General features: G+C 45.3%; 1 protein-coding gene across 1 annotated transcript; it reads right to left on the reverse strand.

Moving 5' to 3' along the window:
* Positions 1-12,409: 12,409 nt before the first annotated feature.
* On the reverse strand, positions 12,410-24,925 carry LOC108920068 (insulin receptor substrate 2-like). Its single transcript, XM_018728544.2, has 2 exons — positions 21,266-24,925; positions 12,410-12,866 (listed from the first exon to the last, which is right to left on the reverse strand). Exons 1-2 carry the CDS (start codon positions 24,450-24,452, stop codon positions 12,862-12,864), a joined length of 3,192 nt encoding a protein of 1,063 aa, XP_018584060.1. The 5' UTR covers positions 24,453-24,925; the 3' UTR covers positions 12,410-12,861.
* Between the last annotated feature and the right edge of the window lie 216 nt (positions 24,926-25,141).

Raw genomic sequence — 25,141 nt, forward strand, 5'->3', positions numbered from 1 at the left:
GCATTTCTCCATCCTGAATGGGTCTTGACTGGCACTTAGGAGGGCTGTTAGATGGCTTTGAGATGCTCTGTGATTAGCAAATTTTATGTCTGACATGGACAAAGTGACATGGAAACTAAAGTATTCTGACTTTTCTGATAAGAACCAGAACATAATAATATATTCTGATAAAGTTTTATGCAGCTACTCTTGTGATGAACATTGGTTCATATGCTGGAAAGAAACAAACAACTGCACTTAAGAATCCTATGTCTGCATCTATGTCTCTCTCCATGCTAATGTAACGCACACATTGTATTTTCTATGAGATGTACTTCGCTTTGGAGAAAAGTATCTGCTAAATGAATAAATGTAAAACTATCATCTTTTTCTGGTTATTTGCCACAAGATACCTCAGCACCTTCTTATAAATTCTGTCATATAAAGTCATGTAAAATGTAGTTTGACAATGTTTCACCCCAGCAAAACAATACTGTGCTCTGACTGATTTTGCACTGATATTTAATACCTTGTTGCTCTTTCAGTGGGTATATTTTTGCATATACACACACATTTTCTGAACTGCCTGTCCCTTTTGGGGTCACGGGGAACCGGAGCCTACCCGGCAACACAGGGCATAGGGGACACACCCAGGACAGGATGCCAGTCCATTGAAAGACACCCCACGCGGGACTTGAACCCCAGACCCACGGGAGAGCAGGACCTGGTCCAACCCACTGCGCCACCACACCCCTATTTTTGCATATATTTTCACAAAATCTAATAAAAAGGGAACACCATGATATCCTATTATACCCCATGATACCCTAGAAAACTGCATGACAGTTCATCTTAAATTATGCCTTCTCACCTAAACTCGAAACGTAGTATGAGTTGCCAACCGGAAGTGTAAAGTTGTTTTGTCCTAAGAATTCTCTCTAGGCCTGTTTTAATTTGTGACTTTGCAGTTTCCCCCTGCTTATATTTGTATTTTGTTCTCAACATCATACCTCATTGTAAATGAAATTTGATTCCTGCAGGCTTTAGACTGTCATTTCATGGTAAATCAGTCCACACTATTTAGGAACTTCAGTAAGGAATTATTTTGGGCCTCATAGTGATCAATTAGTCACTTACAAAAGATAAATAGCGGGAGTTTGTTTGCTAATACCACTTCACACAACTCTTCATTGACATGGAAATACAAAGATGAATTTATTTTGTGGGCTTTATTAGAACCTTCAAGAATAACAAAAGGATCCAAGGTTTTCTGCGGAGACAGAAGTGCACCAGAAGTGTACAAATGAACAATCTCAAACAGCATGTAGAAATGAAGCATCCACATCATGGCAGTAAGCCAGGATAGCTCTGCACATAAAAAAAAGGAAGCAGATTTTCAACAATTACAGACTTAAGGGGACTAAATTATTTGCTTTAATTAAATGTTCACTGAGGTCGATGTTTTTCAAGTGATAATTTTCAGGTAGCTAAAGCAGGCTAGTGCAATGAATAATTAGCTAAGTTGCTTCTGTCCTTTCAGCTAAATGGGCTAGCCTGTGTGCCGCTATTAGCTAGCATGTCGTCCTAAGGGACACCGAGAGACATTCTTAAAAGGATATGGGAGTTGGCTATTTTATCTTTCAAAAGCATAACCCAAATTATCATAATTGTAAATTTTATTTTATTGTTAACTGCCAGCTATGTGTTTATGAAGATGAATATTTTGCTACAGTAAGCTAATTATGTTGGATAATGATTCCATTTCAAGATTAATGAACTTCCACTTATCTGCACTGTTTTTCTGACACAACACAAACATGCCTGGGTTTTGTTCACTTACCGTTCACTCTTATTCTTCCTTAAGGGAAGAATGTGTGCTGTTCATTGTTCATGCTGTTGTTGTCCATGAGAAGTTAAATGTTTTCCCACAAGCATCTGGAATATTACTCATACTTCAAACAATGTGATAAATTAGTCGTTCCATGACTCTTTAAAGGTAAATGTGAGAGTTTGATCTCTTTCTAAGGATCTCATTAGTACAAATTAGCACAGCGTTGAATCTTTCTTCATTATTCATTCAATACTTTGAATGTGTGATATGGTAAACAGCTCATTGATATTGATGTCTGATTTTGTCATACGGTGTCACAGAATAACCCACAAGTTCTCATCTGGATCTCAATATGGAAAAGTTTAAGAACCCCTGCTGTTGAATAACTGTGCTCACTAACGTTTTCATTCTAATAATAGCTGAAAGTGATGTGATTCTTTATCACTGAATAATCTGTCTGGTCTGCTGTCCAACATGTGAAGGCACCCACAGTAAGTAAGTCCCATTTTAGAGGGAGTAGCTAGCCCTTCCTAACCCTCCCCCTGATCCCAAGACAGCCTTCCTCTTGTTTCAAGCACAGCTTCCGCAGAACTCCTGACAGGAAGCACTTCTGTGAAGGAGTCTCTTCCTCCTGTGATGAAACAATGATAGTAACTGTTACGATCAGGACTCCCTTCGGCATTTCTCTGCTCATCCTTCAAAAGTCAGCCATACTTATGAAAGTACAGCACTTGCCAGAAACCATACTGATATCCACTCTATTTCCCTCTGTCTATTAGAGTTACTGTTGCAAAGTCTTGCTCAAGATGTGAGGTATTACACTTTATCATGCGGTTTTCTAAAAAGAAACACACTTCTGGTTTGGAAAGCATGCACTAGTAGAGACATGATGTTTGTTGGATATTTGACACTGCACCCCTTGTGGACCCCATGATATCTGATACCGCTTCCTTCTTGTAAGGTCCTGTCGATTCAGTTATTTACTCCACAAGCCTCACGTAAGTGGGTGAGTGTTTGGAGACAACTGCAGATCTCCTACTGTGTGCACACTGAGACTGTTGTGTCTCAGACTCATGCGTGTCATACTACACGCCTCCCCGTGCTCCCTCGTGCACCCGCAAGGCTCTCGTGTCAGTGAGAACAGGAAGGCAGTTATTTGCACAAGATTCGCTTCTGGAGGCCTGTAGAACATTGTGGAGGCTCATGGGGAACAGTCTAGCGGAGGGTGGGGGTGGACATGGGCCGGGTGACAGGAAGAGTTTATGAGCTTGCCAGGTCACCCAATCGGAAGTTTGGAGCATCCTGCTTGAGTGTGCGCGGAAGGACTGAGTCGCCGGGAGAAACAAACACTGTGCCAAATACTTCCCCAGGCCTGGCCATCTCCCAGGAAGTGATTGCTCCTGTTTATGGATTCATTGTGTCCTCTTCCTATTTCCTTCTTCTTCCACACAAAGGGAACAAATAGCATTTGTAATTCAAGTACAGAATCAAAAAGAGTAGTATATTTAGTTTTGATGATTAGCATTTTATTTATTTTAGCTGGCAGACTCCTCCATTTAAAGAGAAAGCCTACTAATTGCAAGAAGTCACAGCAACTAGTACAAAGGATTCAGTTAATCATGTCAGTTTTTTTAATGGTAATTTAAAAAGAATCGAAGGAACTTTCAGATGAGAGCATAGGCAAAATGAAAAGGTTCAAATCGTAACAAGGACACTGACAGACACTGCTCTGTTAACAAATAAAATTTTAAAAGAATCTTACATCATGCTGATGGTAATATAGGAGGGCTATTTCAGACAACATTTACCATGAGAAAATAAAGATCACAGTGTATGGTCGTACCGTATGCCTGGTTAATGTGTGTCAGTGTTTCCTGTTTTGAAAAAGAACAGTTGCTGCAGGGTTAACTTGTATCTGTGTACTTTGCTTGGATCTACAAATGGTACAAAACAAAAGATATGCACTTTGGTACTGCTGTGTCTTGAAAAAGAAAGAGATGGAACAGCTAGTATGAGATGTCATGAATATAGGGAACACAGAGAACTCTTAGAGAGCAGCTGCTGTAAATGCAACTTATTTGAGTTTGTTTGGAGTTTAATCTTTTCTCTTCTGCATGTTACTGTTTAAGATACATAAGATAAAATTTACAGACTGTATATGACATTTGTGGAATATTTTTCCTCTTTTTTTCAGTTTGAGGGCAGTGTTTTCCAACTCAGGAATGCATTCTTGATCATAATCAGATAAGTACAGAAATACTGCACTCAACTTGTGGTTTGGATTATGTTAGAGGACCTATGAAAGTTATTTTACGCATAAGCTACTGGTACGAAAAACATGCCATGTAAATTAGTCTACTGAAAGATGGTTGGCTAAGAAAGCTGAAAACAGATGACGATATCTGTGATGCTGGAACATTGTGTTTCCTTGTGAAAAAGAATGCAAACAGGAATGTGTTTATTCTAGTAGTGTCTTGAAAAATAGCTGAGGAAAAAAAAAAGACACATACAAAAATGGCAGTAAGGTAATAAAACAAAAAATTCAATATTTATGAAAAAATAGAGTGTGTGTGAAGCTGTGTGTAAAAAATATATAAATCATTTCATCCTGCTTTTTTAATCAACTTAGGCTGTATCATGATCACAAACTAGTATTATTCAATGATGCCATTCTTCTAAACAAAACTTGCCCATTTTCTCAGCTGTAAAAAATTCAGCGAACTTTAATAATCACCTGAAAATGTTGAGCAGGTTGGACCAGAACATGATAAAATCATGGTTTTAATCATGGAAGGTTTTAACTTTCTTATCTTTCTTCTGTCTTACCTTTTTCCTGACAGTGGGATAAAGTAAGAGATACAGTAGCTAGTGCTCGGAAGGCACATTTTTATTTGCTATGTGTTTGCTCACACTTTGTATGAAGACAGACATCCTTGTGAGAAACTGTGGCCCTAAATGCAACACTCCTTTGACCCATTTGCTAAAGATGTACAACGGAGTGCTGTCGAGGGCCTGTTCCTCAACAGACCCCACTCAGGGACCCATTAGTCCCTGCCAGGTAAGCTGCAGATGAGGGATATAGTCCAGGCTGGAAGGGCTTTTGTCTGTTGTGAGGAGTGTGGATAGCCCCAGATGGATGGCTCAAAGAGAAGGATGGCTGAGGGGGTAGGGGAGGGGTTAGGGTGTTAGCCTCTTTCATCTCATCAATCATGGTTCTTCCATTCATGCATCCAGGCTGATGGCGGGAGCAGCAGCTGCCTCCTGCATTGTCTTGCTTGAGGGGGTTGCACCAATAATCACTCGGGTATCACTTTTTTTAGCCACCTGTCTTGTATCTATTCAAAAGCTTGTTTGGCAAAGCTAGTGGAACAAGTCAGTGTAAATGCATTGATGTCTCAATAATCACAAGTCATCAATGTGAGTTAATACACTGTAGAATGTGCTCCTGCATCAGTCAAACCTAAACATTTATCATTGTCTTGACACAAGAATTGTGTCCATTTTGCACTGAACAGTGTTAGGGATGTCAAAGTAAGATTTAAAATGTAAGAGCCCTGTAACGAATGTATCTACAATGAGTGATTTTATTGCTATACACTGTACAGTAAAATGGTTTAAACTCACACTGAGTTTTATAGCAATCTTTGGTCATGGCTGTGGTTTAATATCTTGTGACATGAAAATGTTGTTATAGATGCTACACATATCTGAGACTGACTGTATCTCATGGTAGAGATAAAGAGTAAGCTTTTTAAATATTTTAATGATAATATACCCATTTAACAGTGAACCACAACCTGTTCATGACTTACCAGCTTTTCTTAACATATCTGCATTTTGGGTTTTATTAATAAAATATGCACACTACCTTTGAACATCTTATTGTCTCCTTCATTCAGCACATTACGTTTTAGCTGTGAGGTGAAAATGGAAGAGTCTGCAAATCCAAATGAGAATGTTATACACTCTATGCAGCTTGTCGTCCGTCTCTTTGAAGTCATGCTCCTCATTGTCCATCTTCCCCAAGCTCTTAACAGAAAGGAAATGCTGTCAGGAACGGTTCTTTAGAAATCCATCAGCTGTGATGAAAAATCACTGAGGTATAGTAATTTTAGGTCATAGTGTTCACATTTTTCCTGTTGGATGCACCTCTTGTTGTCATTCATCATGAATGGAAATGTTAAGAAGCTCTGCATTCACTTTACATGTATTGTTATTGTTATTATTATTTTTTACAAAGCATCAGAATCATACAATTAATACAGAGAGTGCACCAGATTCCCTCGGACAGTTACAATTATTTATGTTACTGAAGTCCTCAGACGGAAGAACAAATTCTGTTAATTACTTTGGTTATGGTACGTGTTTCTGAGAATATTTGTTATGAAGAAAGACTGATTCACATGAAAGAAAAAAAAATGCTGTTGTATTCTGGAACTATTTCCATTACAAAAGAAGCTCACTATTATTCCAAGATGTTATCCTTTGCTAATTATTCACACCCCCACTTCTCAACCCATGTTCTTCTATCTTCCCCACCCCCTCTGTTGCATTCCTATTTAAAGACCCTACAGCATTATTAGAAAAAAACTACGTAGTGACTGCTGACAGTGTGTCCCACGAAAAGACAAATCTGAAATTGTAGAACACTGCTCTGAGGTCATCTAAATTTCCTCTCCAAACATGGTCTGATGGTTAGTTGACCTCAGCTAAGGATCTTGTGTAGTAGCCCTTAATGGGAAGAGTCCATGTGTCACCCTCTTTGAACATCCAAATGATTAACAAAGCACAGGCCCACTAAAGGTTGCTTTTCACAGCCCAGCAGGAAGGAAGGATCAGATTTCATCCTCCGGAGGAGTAAACATGTTGATCTACTTCAGATATGGATCATCACTGGGATCCACAAAGATGTTAATGCTGCCGTGTATCACAGCACAAAGATGTCAAAATCAGTGAGTACTCTATTGGCGTTTCCTCTCTGATTTGTCAGTATTTTTTCCTCTCTGCACATTCCATTTTGCCATGTAGAGATTTCACAGCAGGGTCTTTCTAACTGATTGTACTGCTCCTATAAGATGACAGGATAATGCATACTTGAGATAAAAAAAAAATTGTCTTTGTTTTAATATTCTACATAGCAAATGTTGAGCGCAAACATGCCCGTGGAAAACAAACTGATATCTGACCTATCTCTGTCCTTGAGTACTCATATGTGTTCCCCACTGTAAGTTTGTGCTGCTCGTATTTAGACGTGTCTATCTTGATTAAAGAGATATATAGGTTTATAAAACGGCTTATTATAATGCAGAAAACAGACATTTCAGTTAGGCAGAGAATAAATATCCCAAAATACATACAAATCAGTTAGGTTCTTAAGGTCATTTTAGAAAGTGTTTGAGGTATTTTTGTAAGAAGAGCAATAACTGTGATCTGGCTCCAAAATACCCAAAACTACCATCTGAAGAAAAGCCTGGGAATTTGGGCCAGAGATTCTTAAGGTAAACAAACAATAGTACAGGCTGGACAGGGGAAACGTTGTGTTTGAGGCAAAAACATCCCACAATCTTATGGGCATCCAAGTGAAATGACTAATCCTTGATATGTTCCAACAAGTACTGCTTCAACATAGAGAGTTTTTTGTCTCTCCAACTTAGTAAGCTTTGATGGGTGGAAATCATAGTAGTAAAGAGGTAGAATGTGTGTTTTTAAGGATAGTAAAGGAATCTTTTTAACTTCCAGGCTACAACAGGTGTCTTGTCATTCTGAGTATGACTTGGAAATTATCCCATTTAAGTCTACTGTGTTACCTTAGTGGTTTTTAGAATTTGTCTTTTACTACATAGTAAACTAAACTTGTCCAGTGAATCCAGCACTGAGTCCATCCTGCAAGTCTGCAGCAATGTGATTAGGTGAGCTTTCTGTTTTCACCTGAACTCCATCTGTTCTCTTTAACAGCAAGAGGCAGAACGGGAACTGGACTTTAATTTCTCCTGACCATTTGTCATATGCAAAGGAACATATCTGAGAATGACACAACACCACGCGGGGCTGTGCATATATGAGTGGGGATGGACAATTTGCGTATGGTTTAATTAGGTCAGTGTTGGATCACATTCTTACAATTTTTATTGGAAGCGGTAGCAGTGAATGTTACAGGAGCAATGTTTCCCAGATGAGTTACCGCTGTAGATGAAATACCTGGTGCTTAGTGACAACCACCCTCTTATGCTCCACAATCTGGCCTTTTTTTCTCATCAAGGCTCACTCTTGCCTTTGTTTTAACTCCAAATTGGTAGGATTAGTAAAGCACATCTGCTATTTCCAGCTGAGGGGCAGTTTTAATTGACACAGAGTACATACCCCTTGCCCCAATACCCTTCTTTCCTCATGAACCACCTGCCCCAGGCCCCTCTAACTGCCCTTCCAAAGTCCCTCCAGGGGTGGGTGATGGGCAATGAGACGCATCAGCCGCAGTTCATTTCTCCTCTCCCCTTCCACTTTCCCCCAACCCCGAACCCCTCAGGGACACTGTCAGGGACAAGAACTGGCGACCATTCATAGCTGGCAATGTACAATCCATAGTGGGTGTGTTTGATGGAGAGAGGTGGGGGCTCACTTGGGGGGTCTTGCTCTGTTCAGCTGTCTCCCCAGAAAGAGACAGACACCCGCTGATGTAAGGTAATAGCCCCCCAGATTCCCGGAAACATCCCATTTCCTTAAGTACTTCTAAGGATCTCTGTCTGTAAAAGCAATGTGTCCCTGAGGACGGGGTCACGTTACTTGAATGAAGAAGCCGCCTGACACCGTGCTCCCCAACGGTCTTGATGGATGGGACAGTGCGGCCACAATGCAGTGCTGCTCACCGCATATTTTGTTATGTCAAGCTGCTTCATGTATACATTAGGTCCATGAGCTGACCCAGCAGCGACCAGGAAATGGATCCAGCAGTCTGGCTTATGTCTTTCTCGTCTAAAAATAGATTTCCATTTTCTCAACCAGCTCACCTTGTAATGTACTACTAATTTATGCAGTGAAATGGTTGCATTTTCATGGCATTTGACTTCATTCATTTTGCTGAGACTATCCAAAAAGTCCTAGATTTATCATATATAAGCACAATAAAAGCTTGAGACAAAAACACTGGTCACAGAATAGGAAGTGACACAACTGTGAAAAGCAACTGGTTTAAGGTGGGGGCACAGTATCAGGGGTCCACTGTGGGTTTGGGTACGCAGAGGTGAGCGGTCCGGTGTTATGCCCGCCTCCCAGTAGCAGTGCGAGAGACAGTGGATGGTGACAGATGGAAGAAGGCAGTCATTCTACTATTAGTACAACTTTTTTATTTTTTAGTGATATGTCTGACAAAGCCCTGTCACGTCCTATATAGCTTGGATGATGTCCTTCATTGTGCTTTTCTTTTTTTGTCTTGAACTTTTTACTATTTAATGAGATCAATTATCAGGTCTAATTAGCTTCAGAAAGGCTGCTTGCTGTCAGTGGTGTGTGATTGATGATGGGGATTAGTAAAACCAGCAGACATCTGCATCTCTGATTCAGGTCTGTGGTATTCCTGGAGCCCACTTTACATGCTCAGCTGTATGTGCTGCTCAAGTTGGGGGAGAGTAATCCAGCACAATTTCCTTGCTCCACAAAGACCACTGAACCATCTGTGGTATATTGGCAAAGCTTTCCATCTCTTTTACTTTATCGGGGTGATTTCTTGATCTGTATATTTCCATTGTTTTTTTGTTTTTTTTTTTTTTTTCCCAGTGTGCATCACCATTTCATTGCTTTCCTCAATACTCTGTACTAGAGAGACAAATGATGTTTTTTTTCCCTGACTGGAAGGGCTTATTGTCAGTATTTTGTTACAGTACTTATCTCTTGACTTCATTATCACGGCTCATTTCAGAACAGCCTGGCCAAGACCTGATAGATGGGGGGCAGGACAGAGGTTGAGTTTTTGCCATTTGGAGCAGTCGTTTGGACCCCCACAGCTTGCCTCCAAGCCCCCGACATCACATCTAGACATACACTCACTACCATCAACTCCAAAGGAGAAACTTTTCTTTTAGAACTATTGTCGTACCTTTTACAATATATGTATTCAGTCTCTCCACAAACACTCTTCATAGAATTTCTACTAGCAAAGTTAACTGACTTAATTACCATTTTAATTAACTGGAGCTAGAGAATTTACGTGCCTGTAACATATGGCTAATGGCAAAAAATAATAATCCTATTATCTAATTATTTAATTTTCCTAGTTTCATCCATGAGAAAGCTCTTGCAATTAGCTGCAGGGGACATCAAACAAAGATGGTATATAGCTTTGAGCTCACATTTCATTTTTCATCTAGTTAATAAAAGCAGTTAAGTTCAGGGGGAAATACCTCTCAAAGCACCAGAAAATGTTACATTCTTTCCTGAAGGTTGCTGTAATGATTTAACTTATAAAATTACATATTTGACCTGACAAAACACATCAAGAATAGTCACACATTACAAGAAGGTCATTCTGCAATTCCAAAGGACAAATATAAGAAAAGACAGAGAGATAAAATTTCCTTAAATAATGTTATTTTTATTGCATGTGGCAATCCATAATCAATACAGACTAAAGCAATACTTAACTACACTAATTTAAATTACTTTTCTGTAACATCACGATTGACAGTTTATGAAATATATACAATGGAAGACACAGCAAAATCAAACAGGACTCTTTAATATTTAACCTTAATATTGAGCATCAATAGATACATACTTTTGATGACCCACTGCTGACTTCTCTTTTGGGTTCCAATACCAAAAAACAGAAAAAAAACTTTCCATTTAAAATTGGCAGAAAAATGTACAAAGAGCAAGGTTTCCATTTTTAGGTTTAACAAATATATTACACAATATTTTGTACATTTGGTTCCATTCTGTAAACTAAGTAAATTTAAAATGTAAATATTGCATATGCTATTGGTGAGTTGTACCCAAGTACCACGGTCTACTTTCGTATCAAGCATCACTTGTGTGTATCTGTGTTGGTGTATGTGTGTATATATTACAGCATTGTCATAAAATAGTTTCTTAGTGGCATTTCATCATACAGAATACGTTCTGTACAAACATATTTTAAAATCTTACAAGTCCAGACCCAAACATTGTGTTCGACACATACCTTTATTAGTGCTATAGTTGTTTGGAAAATCCATTTAAACAAGTATGTACAAGAAATGAGAAAGTTATTCCAAACGTTAAATGTTTGAGATTCTTAAATTAGTTTCAGTTGTTTTCTATGTATTTATACACTATTTACAGCATTAGGCAATGCTGAGTAAAATGAGCTCAGACCCATAGGTCAGGCATGCATTTGTTCCATTGATTTAATTTTATCTAAACATCTGGTTGTTTACTCATCACCAGTGGTGAACAGCGAATACTCTACATTCAGATGTCCTGTATTACAATCTAGATTTTGGAAGTGCCAGACATCACACTGGGTCTGTCGAGGCGTACCAGCCTAGCTCACCCAGTGTCAATGAGGCCATTGCTTCCACTTCTCAATGCAACGGCTTCTTCGGTTCTGAGCCTCTCGGCCAATCTCAGGGCCCGCAGGCTCCACGACAGGGAGCATCAGGGACACAGACCATCCGAGTCATGCTAGGAACACCGAGATCAGAGGAGAAAGTGGCTCAAACCACCAGAATGATGAAGAACAAATTAGTTTTAAGGATTTCAGTGAGGAAAAGCGGCCAATATTGTATTGGAAAAAAGTGTTTAGTATTCATGTGGAGGTGCTTTGATTACCAGTAAAATGCATTTTGGCTCAAAGGAATAAAGTTTGATGTTTATGTCAAAAAGAGTCTAGCTTCCCTCCAACTTCTGCACGGTTATCCAGGAACTCATTCTGTGTGTGTGTGTGCGCGTGTGTGTGTGCGTGTGCGTGTATATAGATCCATACACACACACACACGCACACACACACACGCGCACACACACATTATAGATAATAGTTTTTAAACATGCAAGATAAAATTAAACTTTTGACATTTTATGCAACTATCAGCAATACTAAAATAAATTAAGATTTAAGAAAAATAAAACACCTCTTTGATTTCAGAAGCTGAGTATTCATCAAAGTGAGTGGCGCTTTTATAAACATTCGGTTTTCATAGCAAACAACATGTCTGACTTTTCTTTGTCTATAGGTCCAAACCAAACACCTTCAGTAGAAGTAATACGTGACAAGGTCAGTAAGGCTTTGAATTGGTTTTATCAAACATTCAGATCTGAAAATAAATTTTAAATATTAAATAAAATTTATACTTTTTATAATATTTTAATAACCTGGCTTTTTCTGAGGTAGGGCTTCAGGCAACTTTCCTACTGTTAACAGTTTAGAGGGAAGGGCTACGGAATATGACCTGCATGCACACACCAAGGTAAATAAATATTCAGCGTTTGTGTATATGCCCATGTGTACCAATCAGTAACAAGTCATATTTCCTGGGGGTATTTCACAAGCAAGATTACTCAAGTTATCCAGCTAACTTATGCAAACATGTTGACAACAGTAAAAATTGTCCAACAGGATCTCATTTCATCTTTTTTTTTTTTTTTTTGTTTTTTGCCTCTGGATAATCCTGACTTTTTTGGCATGCCTACTTCAGTTATCCACATAACCAGATACGTTCACTTCCTGAAATAACCCACGGATTTGGTTCACAGGTCTATGAATGAGGTTCATGGGTCACAAATGTGGAGCTCAAATAAAAACCAGTGGCAAAACAATAACGTGGAAGTGTAATATCTCGATTTACATATTTATCTTCTGTACAGTTTTTATCTAGAGAGCAGCAACGTGATGGTTCCTGATCAAGAGTCAAGAGGGGAAGGAGGAGCCGTGTGTCACATCACATGGCGTGGCAGGACTCCAGGGTTAAGGGGTCGTAGACAGCAGCACATGATCCAGCCTTCCGCTCCCGCTCCTTCTCCGGCCATCTGCTCGATATTCAGTCCTCGATATGGAGAGGGAGGGGGAGGAGCCTGCCCACCATTTAGTCTGAAAGAAAGAATCGCAAATGAGAGAAAATGGATAAGTCTGTCAATGAGGCCCGGCAGGGTCGCCAGGCTGGGGGACAGCGTAAACAACACCGATACCACCGGACCTGTGGGGAGCTCTGAGGGTTTGGGGTTACTGCAGTTCTCCCTCCTCCTTCCACTCCCCTGTGTGCCTGTCCGCCCAGCCTCCGCACGTGGACGGTGGCGGGAGCAGGAAAGGGAGAAGAAGCAGGTTAGGCAGCAGCTTCCCCTGCCATTACTAAGTAAGGAATACGTGCTCTACCGCTACACGAAACTGAAGTGGCAGGTGCCTTCCCCGGGCGGGGGCCGGCAGAAAGCGCCGGCCACGTCTCCAGCGTCCACTGACACCGCCAGCCGTTTCCAGCACAGCCCATTCTGTTCCAGTCAGACAACAGTCAGCATGCTGCCGTGTCGCTGCTGAGAGACGCTTCACGGTTTCGCCGCAATTACCATTAGCGTGGCACAGTGTTCCGGTGATCGCGGTTCTCTGTAATGTTTGTTTGTGGACAGTGACAATGTCTCTTTTACCATTTTTCACTCTTTTTAATCGTGTAATTTTCATGGGGAAGCCATGTTCCAGGGCAGTCTTGGAAAAGTAAACTGCTTTTAGGCTTGATGCCTGTGTCTTTATTTATTTATTTATTTAACAGGGAAAACGGATGTTTCCGCAAAGCTGTACCCCCATACTTTACAAAGCCTCGGTTGAATGGCTTCAAATTCCCCCATAATAAACCCTTTGTCCATCACCAGACTTGTTTGACGATGACCACGCTCTTTCCCCTCTTCCTTCCAGAGTTACGTAAATTATCTTATCAAAGTGGAGGATGATTTCATTGCTTGAAGACAACAAACGGGCCACAGAAACCCATTACTTATGGCCTTGGGTGATGATACTGTCGCAGTAAAAGGCCCACGTCATACATGCCATGTTACTGGATTAAGAGCAGTAATGTGATCTTCCTGTCAGCTTGACTATTACATGAACTGTGCTTCACCATCGCACCATCTACACGGAAGTAATCCCTTTCAGGTAATTTAATCCAGTTTAGATTTTACATCGCTAACTCCGTGTCCTACCCTTCTGTCTTTCAAAACCACCCAAATTATCCAGAATCCACAGCCCAGCCAATATTAAGTAAACATAGTAGTTGTATACATGCTCCAGGATCACTCCTTGCTGGAGTCTTAAAAGCGTGGGATCATCACAACACCTACTTTCCAGATGTAAAAGAAGCTGTGTTTTAATTTCTCTTTCGCAAAACAAAAAAAAAAAAAAATCTTTGGATTTTCAATCTCCGCGAAACGGAACGCAACGCGCATTAGTTTATGCTGAGTTTGTTCGTTTAGATTAATGACATGGTAATTAATAGGGTGCGGCTATTGTTTTCATATTCCCCCTCTTTATTCTCATACGTACCCGTGCACCATCACGGAAGGAAAGAAAGCAGTTAACTCCAGAACTGGTGTAGCGGTCCGACTACCGACATGACACCATGTAGGCCACTTCACGGTCACAAACACTTGCACCCCCAGCTTGGAATGACCTGCCTGCTGGTCCTCTGGCTGGCACAGGGGTCCGGGTGCCGCACAGTTCCCTCTCACGTGTCCCTGTGAGCCAGCAGTCAGGAGCCCCTTGATGTGCCTCGGCAGCGCATATCAAAACAGGCTCCCTCCAGCACCGGCTCTGACACGGGGCTGCCGTCCCGCTTTGTGGGTGAGCGGCCAAGCAGCGCCTCCTACTCCCGGCACGCTCCGCTCTACCCGTACTGCAGATTTTGCGAGATCTGCGCTGCGGCTTGGGACGTCGCTTAACTCGCTAATCACCCCCGGGGTAAAAGACCACAACGGCACTTTGTGTGTGCAGCGCTTGCCTGTGCTACGGCAGGTTGTGTCAGGTGGAAAAGGTACAAAACAGCGCACAGCAGGGCTGCCAAAACAAGAAGTAAACCTGCTTTGTACAACGAGCACAGTGACAACACCTTTGCAGAGCTGTCAAAGAGGCTATGAAGCTGTCAGAATGGGTGGTCACAGATATTATACTTCAAAAGGAAGGAAACAGGGCTTGTTCTGTGCTCGTTCATTGAATGGTAGTGAGTGCAAATTCCCTCTTGGCGACACGGCGATCACGCACACGGGATGACTGAAGTGTTTTCCACTTGGCCGCTGACGTCACCGGAGGGGGATGGGGGACTCTCGGCGAGTCCCACTCGAGAATGCCATGAGTTCACGGAGCCAGGCTGGGGGTCCACAGACGGGGCTGGACCAGCAGCAGCCCGGCACAACTCAGCTGTCTCCCAAATGACAAACTCCTCGCCCTCCTACCACATTCTGCTAAATGAGGCAGAAGGGCCCGTCTGTCTGCTGGCTGTTTGTTTACGAGACTTTAATATTCCTACAGTCCAGCCTCAAAATGACGTGTATTTAAATATCGTCATTTTACATTATTTATATTTCAGCCCAATTCTCTCCATTCTCTCCAAACCAGGCAGGGAAAGGCAACATTTGAAAAAAAAATAAAAAATAATAAAAAAAAATCAATTTAGCAAGTTATTTCAAATGCTGCACCATCCTACGTGTACGAGAATAACTGCCATGCACCGCGTGACCCCTGGCCAGTGTACATGCACACATTTTTTCCCATTGTTTCTCTCCTGTTCGTTGGCTATATATAGCTGTGCTGCAGCCTGGAAAACACGTGGAGAGAAGATGCCCGCTGAAGAGCTGGAGAGAGGTTAGAAACATGGGCCACTTGATGTCTGTTTGTTTACCTCCCTGCCACTGTGGCGCACAACAGCGGGTGTCTCCAGCGGGGGTGGAGGGGGGGTGGCGGTTTGCTGAGCTCTCGCCTCCACTCTAACGGACGACCCCGCGGTCACATGGTTGCCGTCTGCGTGTTTACATTCCCGGTGTGTGACAGACGAGAGGCTCGAGTTTTTATACTGCATTTCCAAACCTGGCATTCATGAAGGCTCCCTTTCAGCAGGGCAGCTTCTGGGATCTCATGTCACCCGTGCACAGGAATGTGACACCACCGTTAAGAAGAAAAAAGGAAAACAAACAAAACAAAGCTAAACAAAAAAAAAAAAAAAAAAAAACAATCCGAATGCCTGCCGTTGGCTGAAGCAAGAGCGCTTCCCATTGACCTGAGCGCCACTAGATCCCCATTCACTTGTTACTTCTTTTATTTCATTTTACCTCTCACTTGCGCTGACAAATCAGGATCAATGAAGAACTGCCGCTGACCTCGAAAAGAGCAGCACTCTCGAACCAAAGCAGAGTCCTAAACGTTTGCTCTTCATCTATATATAGTTTAAGAAAACCTACACTCAATACATGAGGAGTCCAAAAAGTTCTGCATTTAGCAAGAGCAAAACTCTCACGCTTACAGTTATGCAAGCATGTAAGTTAGCGGTAAAAAACTGCAAACACGTTCCAATAATGGAAGACTTTACAACCCCCCAAACGCTCCTCTTGAAGGTTACCATAGTTTACATGAGCCTTAAATAAAACTAGGTCTTACTAAAGGCTCATCTCCAGAAAGCCCTGGACCTGCACAATTCACGCAGAAGTGTACGCTTTGCTGCAGTCTTTCAAAACTTACCGAGGTCATACCATCTGCGCCTGGTCTGTAGAGCACCGTCTCACCTGGGTTGTCCACGTAAATAAATTTTCCAGGTCCGGGCGCATAGGAGCAGGGGCTTGGAAGGCTGCCAGCAAGCGGGGCACTTTTCCTGTAATAAACCCCTTCCCTTCCGTGGAATTTATGGGAATTCGGGGGGGGCTTACGTAATCTAGATGCTGAAAAACTTCTTTTGGAAGGGTCGGGGACCGCATGCCTCCTTCCTCCAAATTTAAAACAAAACAAGCTGCTCAGCAATGTCTAATCCCCCCCACATGAGGTAATCCTTCTTAACGCTAAACTAAAAGTGGGTAACATTTGCGGCGTTTTTTTATCTATGGAAGGAACATCCCGGCCTACTTTAATCACCGAGTTTGAATTGGCCGCAGGCAAACTTTGCCATAAGGGTTGTACCAGAGACTGGCACAGGACTCGATGTGTATCCTGCATCCTTATGAGACCAGGTACAGGGTTAGTTAGAGAGCACCACAGGGGTGTTTGTGGTCTACCAAAGAATAGTAAGAGATGCTTCTGGAGGACTGCTTCGCCAGCACCTACACATGGCTTCCACCTGCTGAAACTCCTCGAAAATTCTTTCAAGAATGGGCTATAACAAATACCTGTAAAGCAGACCGAGAAGGAGTCATCATGAAGCGCACGAGAAGGAACCAGCTTTTCATGTCCACACAAGAATATTTGTGCCAGAATAAATTTTTTTTTTCTTCACAATAGAGACGTCTTACTTATTCCCAGCTGAATACACTTTAGGGTGATCCGGGTCAGGGATGCCACAAAGAGCTATGGAGCTGGAGCTCACAGCTGAGTCGAGCGGCGCTCCGTCCTTTGGACGGACGGACAGAGAGCGGAGTGATCCGCACACTGGCCCTTGTTTTGTTGTAGCGGCAGATGGCCTGCGGTCATTAGCGGCGCTGATGTGCCTGATAACAAGTGAGCATTGCTCGGAATGGCAGGTGCGTGACTCTGACCCGGCCATCTGCCGCAGCAGAGACACTCCTCTCGAGGAGGTCTAAGATGCTTTAAAAAAAAAAAAAAAAAAAAAGAAAAGGAGTGTTTACTATCCCTCCCGCCTACGGCCCGTGCCGAAAGCCTGACATCAGCTGGAGCAGGCCGTCTCCGGAAAATGGAATGGAAAGAGGGGCCGCCTCAAAATAGCTCTCCGTGCAGAGGCTCCTGAGCGCATCGGCAATCTTTCAGACCCTTCGTATACTGTGGAACGAGGTAAAAGGTCAACCATTTGATTTGTTGGGGGGTGGGGGTGCGCTCCGCAAGTCTGCAAGTCAAACGGCACTTTCCGGAACGCCGGCCATTTGTGAGGAAACTCTGAATATCTCACTGCCCAGCTGGCCACAGTGATCAGAACTCCTGGCCAAATAACCAGCCTCCTGCGGACTCCGATGAGTCATCATTCGTCAGCAGTGCTACGGTGGCACTTTCGTAGTCTCGCCCCCTCTTGCTTCTCATGCTCGAAACGTTGTTTATACAGAGATGAGGGTAGTAGTAGCCTTTCCCAAAGTCTCAGCCTCACTTTCACTCAGCGTAGACAAAACAACCCGAATAATTTGCATTCCAAATACAATAAGCGCTGGTTAATGAGCAAAAACTAAATGCCTTAAGCAGCCTCCGGGCTCGTGGGAAACGTGGGATCTGGACCAGTGCGTTTTCGTAAACATGTTGCTCTGCTTCTAATTATTAAGACGGCTATCCGTTGCCAAATCCGTTATTACGACCGTATGAGAGACTATTACATAAATGCCAGTGTTCTCGTTACGGGATAATCTTTCGTTTTGAAGAATGCTGCGAATAACCGACGGTCCGCGGCATTCCTAGAACACACCTCGCGCAGTCGGGTTTGTTTTCAAACGGACACACCGCCGATCATCTTAACCCCCCCCCCCACTTCCCCCAATCCTGGGCCCCGCTCGCCTCCGCAGCCCGAGGACGTGTCTTTCCGCTGAACTCCTCACAAGACAAACGAGCCAATCAGGTGAGGAGCCGTGTGTCTCACCGACACGCCCCCTTTTGGAGCGCGGCGCAGGGCAGCGCGGGGGCTGGGCACGGCACGGCACGGCACGGCACGGCACGCAGAGCCCTTTGATCTGCGCCAGGTACAATGAAAACAGAAAAGCGGCCGATGGCGGCTCGAGCGGCGCTCCGGAGCCGAGCATCCAGCGGAGAGAACCGTTTATCGGAGCGCGTCAACACGCCGCTCCCAGACTGCCGACTCATGTTTACTTAATTGGATTTCCCTCCCTGAATGCGTGCCACGCTTGTGCTAAGAGCAAGATTACGGTTCAAGGTTTTCTGCCGGCTAGTCGGGTGCATCAGAATCATGCCCCCGAAACGTGTTGAGTTTCCACACGCGTCCCATGCTTTCTGGTAACATGATTGCTCAAAAACTGCGATGACTTTGTTTAAATGTGAATACATGTCATGTTTACACAGCCGGCAGCTGGAAGTGTAAATGATAATTTAATGGAAAAAAAAAAAAAAGAGGCTCCTGGATCATGATTTGTAAGCGCAAAAAACAGTGAGAGGACGCAAAACAAATGGACAGCAAGCGGCCAAAGTTCTCGGGGGAGCTTGCGTTTCCCCAGCCACAGAGCCACGTCTCAGCGAGCGTGTTTTTCAGGCGCTCGTCGGGAGAATAAGAGCCCGGTGAAACCCAGAAGGTCACAAAAACAAGTGAGCATTCACCTCTCCCAGCAACCTTTGCACACTCTGCATTCCAGCCGCGAAGCGCGCTACCTGACGGCTGATAAACAACTGAGTCACTGGAGCTCGGCTGGGGTGGGAAAGCGCTCGGGTCGCCGGCGTGGGGAAGCTGCGCACATGAAGCACGGCTCACGTGTTAAGAACAGGGCAAGGTGAGGAAAAGAGGCCGTGAGACAACCTGGCTGGAGCCATACGACGAGCGCAGCCTTTTTCACTCGTTCGTCCCGCCCTTAGTGTCCTTGATGAAGAAGTCACCGCTTGGGACAAGCGGTTTCAGACAAGTTGTGTGTGTGTGAATATTAACCGTTTTGTGTAGAAAGAACTACAGATTTAGATCTATTACTACTGTAAAATGTGGACTCCGCACTTTTATTTTAACCAGGAGACACTGGGAGCACAGCAAAGTAGCTCACCAGTTTAAAAGAGCAAAGCCAACGGAATAAAACTTTTCAACAACGGATTTCCATGTCCAGTACAAACGCTTTTAAACTATAAAGAGCTGAATGACCAAGCAGCTGCAACATGAGTATCTTTTTTTCTATTTAGTTTGGTTCGGCTCCAGGTAACATTCTGGCATTGTCGTGGTGCGGCGGCATACAGGTGACAGCACAGAGTTCACTTTTGTGCTCTACTTACGCAACACGCAGCATTAATAGGGATTCTGCAGCTACTGTTATTATTATGGAGAGAAAAAAAACTGCGCTTTTCCTGCAAATTGTAACAGCTACAGTCTGTGCCAAAAAAGACATGAATGAAAAGAGGGATGAGTGTTTTTATTGTTTTGGTCAAGCTGTCAAGTTGGGGCAGTGCGTCCTCAAAATAAACCAAAGGGCCGGGTGGACGTGAGGGACCACAGGGAGACGGTGCGCCTCAAGGCCGGCAACACACACACACACCGCGTCTCCTAGGCAACGTGCACGGGAGCGGCAACACTCAGCGCGCCTCGGACATCCGCATCACGCACGATGCAGCATCACACACGGTATAGTATCACACACAGCATCACACATGAATATCACGTCTCCTCCTCCTCGCGCATCCGATTCCCACTTATGTCCCCGTCAAACCTGCGTCAGTGGGCCGTCATTCCGCACGAACATCACGAGCTCGGGCGCGCGCGCGCGCGCACACACAAAAACACGCCGTTCCCTCACTCCTACTGGTTTTAATGCTTGTTGTGCAGATATTACGACGCCCAGGCAAAAATAGATACATAGATAGATAGAAAGAAATAAATAAATAAAGGTTGGCGAGCTCAGCCTTCCCTTCTGTATTGCGTTTGTCACGAATGGCGTGTAAGGAACATGTCGCTCCCCCCCGAATTCTCCCACCCGCATGATGTCCCACGGGGCTGTCAAACGTGGGGACGAACACCGTGGTGCCGCGGTACCCGCAGCAGAAAGGCGCGCTGTGGACGCCGCTGTCCGCAGGTCCGCGGAACAGATGCAGCTCGCAGCCCCAACTCCGGCGTAAAGTCAAGAGCGACCGGATTAACGCGGTTATTACATAACGTGCGATCAGCAAATATCCAAGAACCGCTTTTCAGTGTTTCACTCCCGGGTTTAGCTCTTACACGCTTCCTCATTAAGGTTCCATCCAAATACTATAGTACTTCGGAAGTGGTGTCCGGAGCCAGGCGGCTACTGACCGCATCAATATTTAATAGAGAAGCACCGGTCAGTGCTGGCTGACAGTGTAAAACATCAGCAGTTCAGTGTGAAATGTCATTTTTTACAGCCTAAACCCGGGATTACAGCCCATGTTATCAGAGCACTGCATTACTCAAGATGCTGACTTGAACTGTTTTTACCATGATCTAACACTTTCTGTGCAACATGGTCATGCTGAAGCTGCAACAGTTTATTCATTTTCCTGATTCCAACGTCCAGGACAAAAAAAAAAAAACTGAAGCATAACCAAAGACAGTTTTAACTTAAGAGATGACCTCAAGGAAGCAAAGCATGGCTTATATCCCTTCTGCGTTTTTAATTCTAAAGGACTTAGGCAGATCTTAACTTGTTACTCACCTTTAACTGCGGTGGCTGTCTCCTTAAACCCCAGGCTCACAAAAGGGGTGACATGTATTCCACCGATGTCCCCTTTGCAAAAACTGGCAGCTTTGAACTTCACAAGATTTTTACAGGTCCCCATATTCTCATCCATCAGGTTTAAGGCAATATAGTTGAGTCCATTCTGGAACCCTGCGGAGGTCTCCCGGCACATGGGACTCCCGTACTCCTCATCGGAGCCCTCGCTGTTCCATACAGAGACGTTCTCCACAGAGGCGGAATTGTGCCTCTTGGCATCATGGGCGAAGGAGGGAAAGACTGGTGTGACCGTGGTGGTGGAGGAGAAGGTTTCGGAGCTGTGACGTCTTCGTCCCTGGGGGTCAGCCCGGATCACCTTCGCCCCTCGGTCCGGGTCCGCTGGGGCGCCAGGAACCAGGAACCCATCCACCGCCGTGTGCCCCTGGTCTCTGAGGGCTAATAGCTGAACCGCATTGCTGGGACTGGGGGCTTCAATGCCCTCAAAGGTCTGCGAGACAGGCTGCAGAGGGCTGCTGCCCATGCCAAAGGTCATCTCTGTGTATTCATCGTTCTCGGTGCCAGGGGGGCTGTCCAAGCCCACTTGCACCTTCAGGTACTCCTCCTTCTCAGGCTGGCACAGGGACAGTTTGTACATGGCATTCAGAGGGTCTGCAGGGGCACCTGCTGATTTGGGCGATTGTGCATTAACATTAATGTTCATATAGTCAGACAGGGGGGATCTTCTGTGGCTGTTGGTTGAGCCCATAGACGATGCCAGACTGTCCGAGGACCGGGATGGCGGAGACGACTTGGCAGGTCCACCAAAGTCTATATTAATGTACTCCCCGGGACTTTTTGGTTCAGTGGGTAAAGGGTGCTCGTTCATACTCGGCAGCATCTTTAGAGTGTCCAGCGCTAATCTGTTGGGCCTGCTGGCCCTCCCCTTGTGCCCTGAACCCTCACCTCCATTCTCCCTGACAGGTAAGGGCGCAGAGCGGGCTGCCGTCACAGCTGAGCTGCCAGACACCGCACAGCAGTTAGGTTCCTCCGTGATCTTCTGACTCTGCAAGTTCATCATCACGTACTGGTCGCTGTCACCATTTCTGGTGAGGTGCGTTTTGTAAGAGCGGGGTAGGGAGTTGAAGGTGTACGAACCGGGAGGGGGCTCGCCACTCAGAGACCTGCTGGAGTAATCCGGTGGCGTCAGTGACACACACGGCTCCACCGGCGACATGTTCACATACTCACCATCGGTAAGCTTCCCATCTGAGCTCTCCACTGACAGCCGGGAGCCGCACCACATCCTCATGTAGCCGCTGTCATCCAGAGAGCAGCTGCTGGGCGATGCCGTTTGGGAGCCGTGTCCCGTAGTCTGAACCGGTGACCTGGGTTTGATGATCTGTTTAGGTGCAGAGACTATCATGGGGCTCATTGGCATATAGTTGCTTTTGCCGCTGCCCTGTGGAGCCACGCCAGGGGTCATGGGCATGTACCCATTGTCATCCAGGTTGCCATTTGAGCTTTTCAGAGATCCAATGTTTATGTCTCCGTAATCTTCAGGATACGTGATTTTCGGTGAAGCCGCGCATGAGCTCAGCCCAGAGGGGCCACTGTTGTACGTTGCCCTCATCAGAGTATACTCATCCAGCGAGGCGGAGGACACCTGTGATGGCGCCCTCTGCTGAGACGGCGTGGTAAGCGAATACGTTCTCTTCCTGTACGCCGTCTCCAGTACCTCGTCACGAGATGCCCACCTGCAGCTGTGGTTAAAGTGGTTACCGGACGGCCTCTCCATCACCACATACCCGCAGAGATCGCTGGCCTCACGAGAGGGGGGTGTGCCTCCGATGGATTCCGGCGTATTGCTCCGGTTAGGGAGATGCTGTCTTGTGTCAGCGGGACTGGATCCATAATAATCAGATGACGCGAGGCCGGTATCGCTTGGCGACTCGGAGGCGGAGGCACCGGTGCTGGCTGAACGCTGGCCGGTTTCGGAATTGAAGCAGTTGCCACCGCTGGTGGACAGACTCACTGGGCTGATGGCAGAAGGAGGGGAGCGGGACACCGGCATGGACATGGACTTGCTGTGATGGAGCACGGACGACTCAAACATCCTGCCGGGCCTGATGGTGACTGTGTTAGATCTGCTCAGAAGAGTCTGCTTGGGGCTGGGGCTAACCGGGTTCCCACTTATCGATACTGGCCTGGTCATGGTGCCGTCTCCTTCGCTGGCCGTCCTAATCCTACAAGAAGAGAACTTGCTGAGAGGGGAAACCGCTGCCATGCTGTCTGTCCTCGATCTCCTTAGCAGTCCAGTTTGACTCGGGGGCAAGTTGTTCAAGTGCCGCCTGGTGGGCACGGAGATCGGGTTGGTGCCCGAGGACTGGCTTTTACTCCGGGGTCGGAACTCGGAGAGCTCCTTCATGGCTTTCATCGCCTCCAGGATGGTCTCGTGGATGTTCTGCGCCACCACGGAGTCGTCCGCCTGCATCCACAGCTCCCCGGGTCCCGTGGCCGCAGACCTGCCCACCTCCATGAAGAAGAAGCTGTCCGAGTGGCCGCACCTCCGGATGTTCATGAGTTGCAGAATGACGGAGGGAACTTCCGAGTTCAGCTTCACGAAGCTGATGGTGCGGCTGGACAGACACAGGCGGTACACCCCCGTCAAATTCTTGGTTTGTCCGAGACCTTTGGATTTCAGGTTCACCTGCCAGACCTCCTTGTAGACGGCGCTGGCCGGCGTGATCATGCCGTAGTTCGCCTCCTCGAAGCCCACGAGCGAGGACGCGGAGCTGCACGCGGAGCCCTCGCTCCCCTTGCCCTCATTCATGAGGCTGGTGAGGACGCTGTACCAGTTCTCCTGCTCCTCCTCGTTGTCGGCGGCCACCGCGAAGTACTCGTCCTTGGTGTACAGGGCGATCAGGTATTTGTGCTTGGCGTCCGCCCTCTTGTTGATGTTCAGGCAGGAGCCCAGAGAAATGACCCTCTTCGCAGCCGACTTGTTTCTCCATTTCTTCTCGTTCTCGTAGTACTCCAGCCTGGCGGGGGACCCGTCGCTCTGCTCCCGCAGCACGAAAAAGCGCTTGTGCCCGTGCCTGTGCTTCCTCAGATAGCCGCACTTCTTAACGTTACCGCTGACATTCACACTGGAGAACAAGTGTCCTTCCGTGCTCGGCGGACTGGCCATTCTATCGTATCGTCCCGCGCGCTCACTTTTCTTCGTCTCCCTTTAACTTGTTCTATCTGATCAGACTCAAGTGCAAAAAAATAAAAAGCCCCGCGTCTGTGTGTCTCCTCGCCCCTTATCTCCTTCGCAGCGGCGAGTTCCCCATTCGGTACCTGGAACAGTTTCACAGTAAATAACACACATCAGCGAGTGACTTGTACTGAAGAGGAAAAACAACATGTGACGTTCTACACATCCAGCTTTAGTTACAAAAAAAGAAAGGGGGGGGGGGGAGAATACACACACTCGCACTGGGCGGGGTAACCCTTACGGGGGCGTGTCTGTCGGCGGGGTGTTCCACTGTTGATCCGCTCATTCGATTCATTGGTTCGCCCGAGTGATTGATAGCAGTGCTAACGCGTCACAAGCAAGGGAAACGCCCATTTTCCGGCTTTGGTCCCGCCCCACTCTCGTAGCGCCCAAGCACTGCGGAGGCTGCAGAAGTTCTGAGTCACAGAAGTTTGTACTTGAGACAATGCGATGGCAGTGTTCCAGTGTGCGCATTAATAATTTTTGTAAATGCATTTTGGTAAAGGACCGAATGTTTACGTTTATCTTTCTGAAAAATTCAATAGATCTTATCTAGTCAGAGGCAAACCGGTTAGTCCTCTGAAAAAATAAACTAAAATGCTTTTTCAGCAAATTTAGAC

This window comes from Scleropages formosus, chromosome 14 (assembly GCF_900964775.1).
Source record: "Scleropages formosus chromosome 14, fSclFor1.1, whole genome shotgun sequence".
In the NCBI taxonomy this organism is placed as follows: Eukaryota; Metazoa; Chordata; class Actinopteri; order Osteoglossiformes; family Osteoglossidae; genus Scleropages; species Scleropages formosus.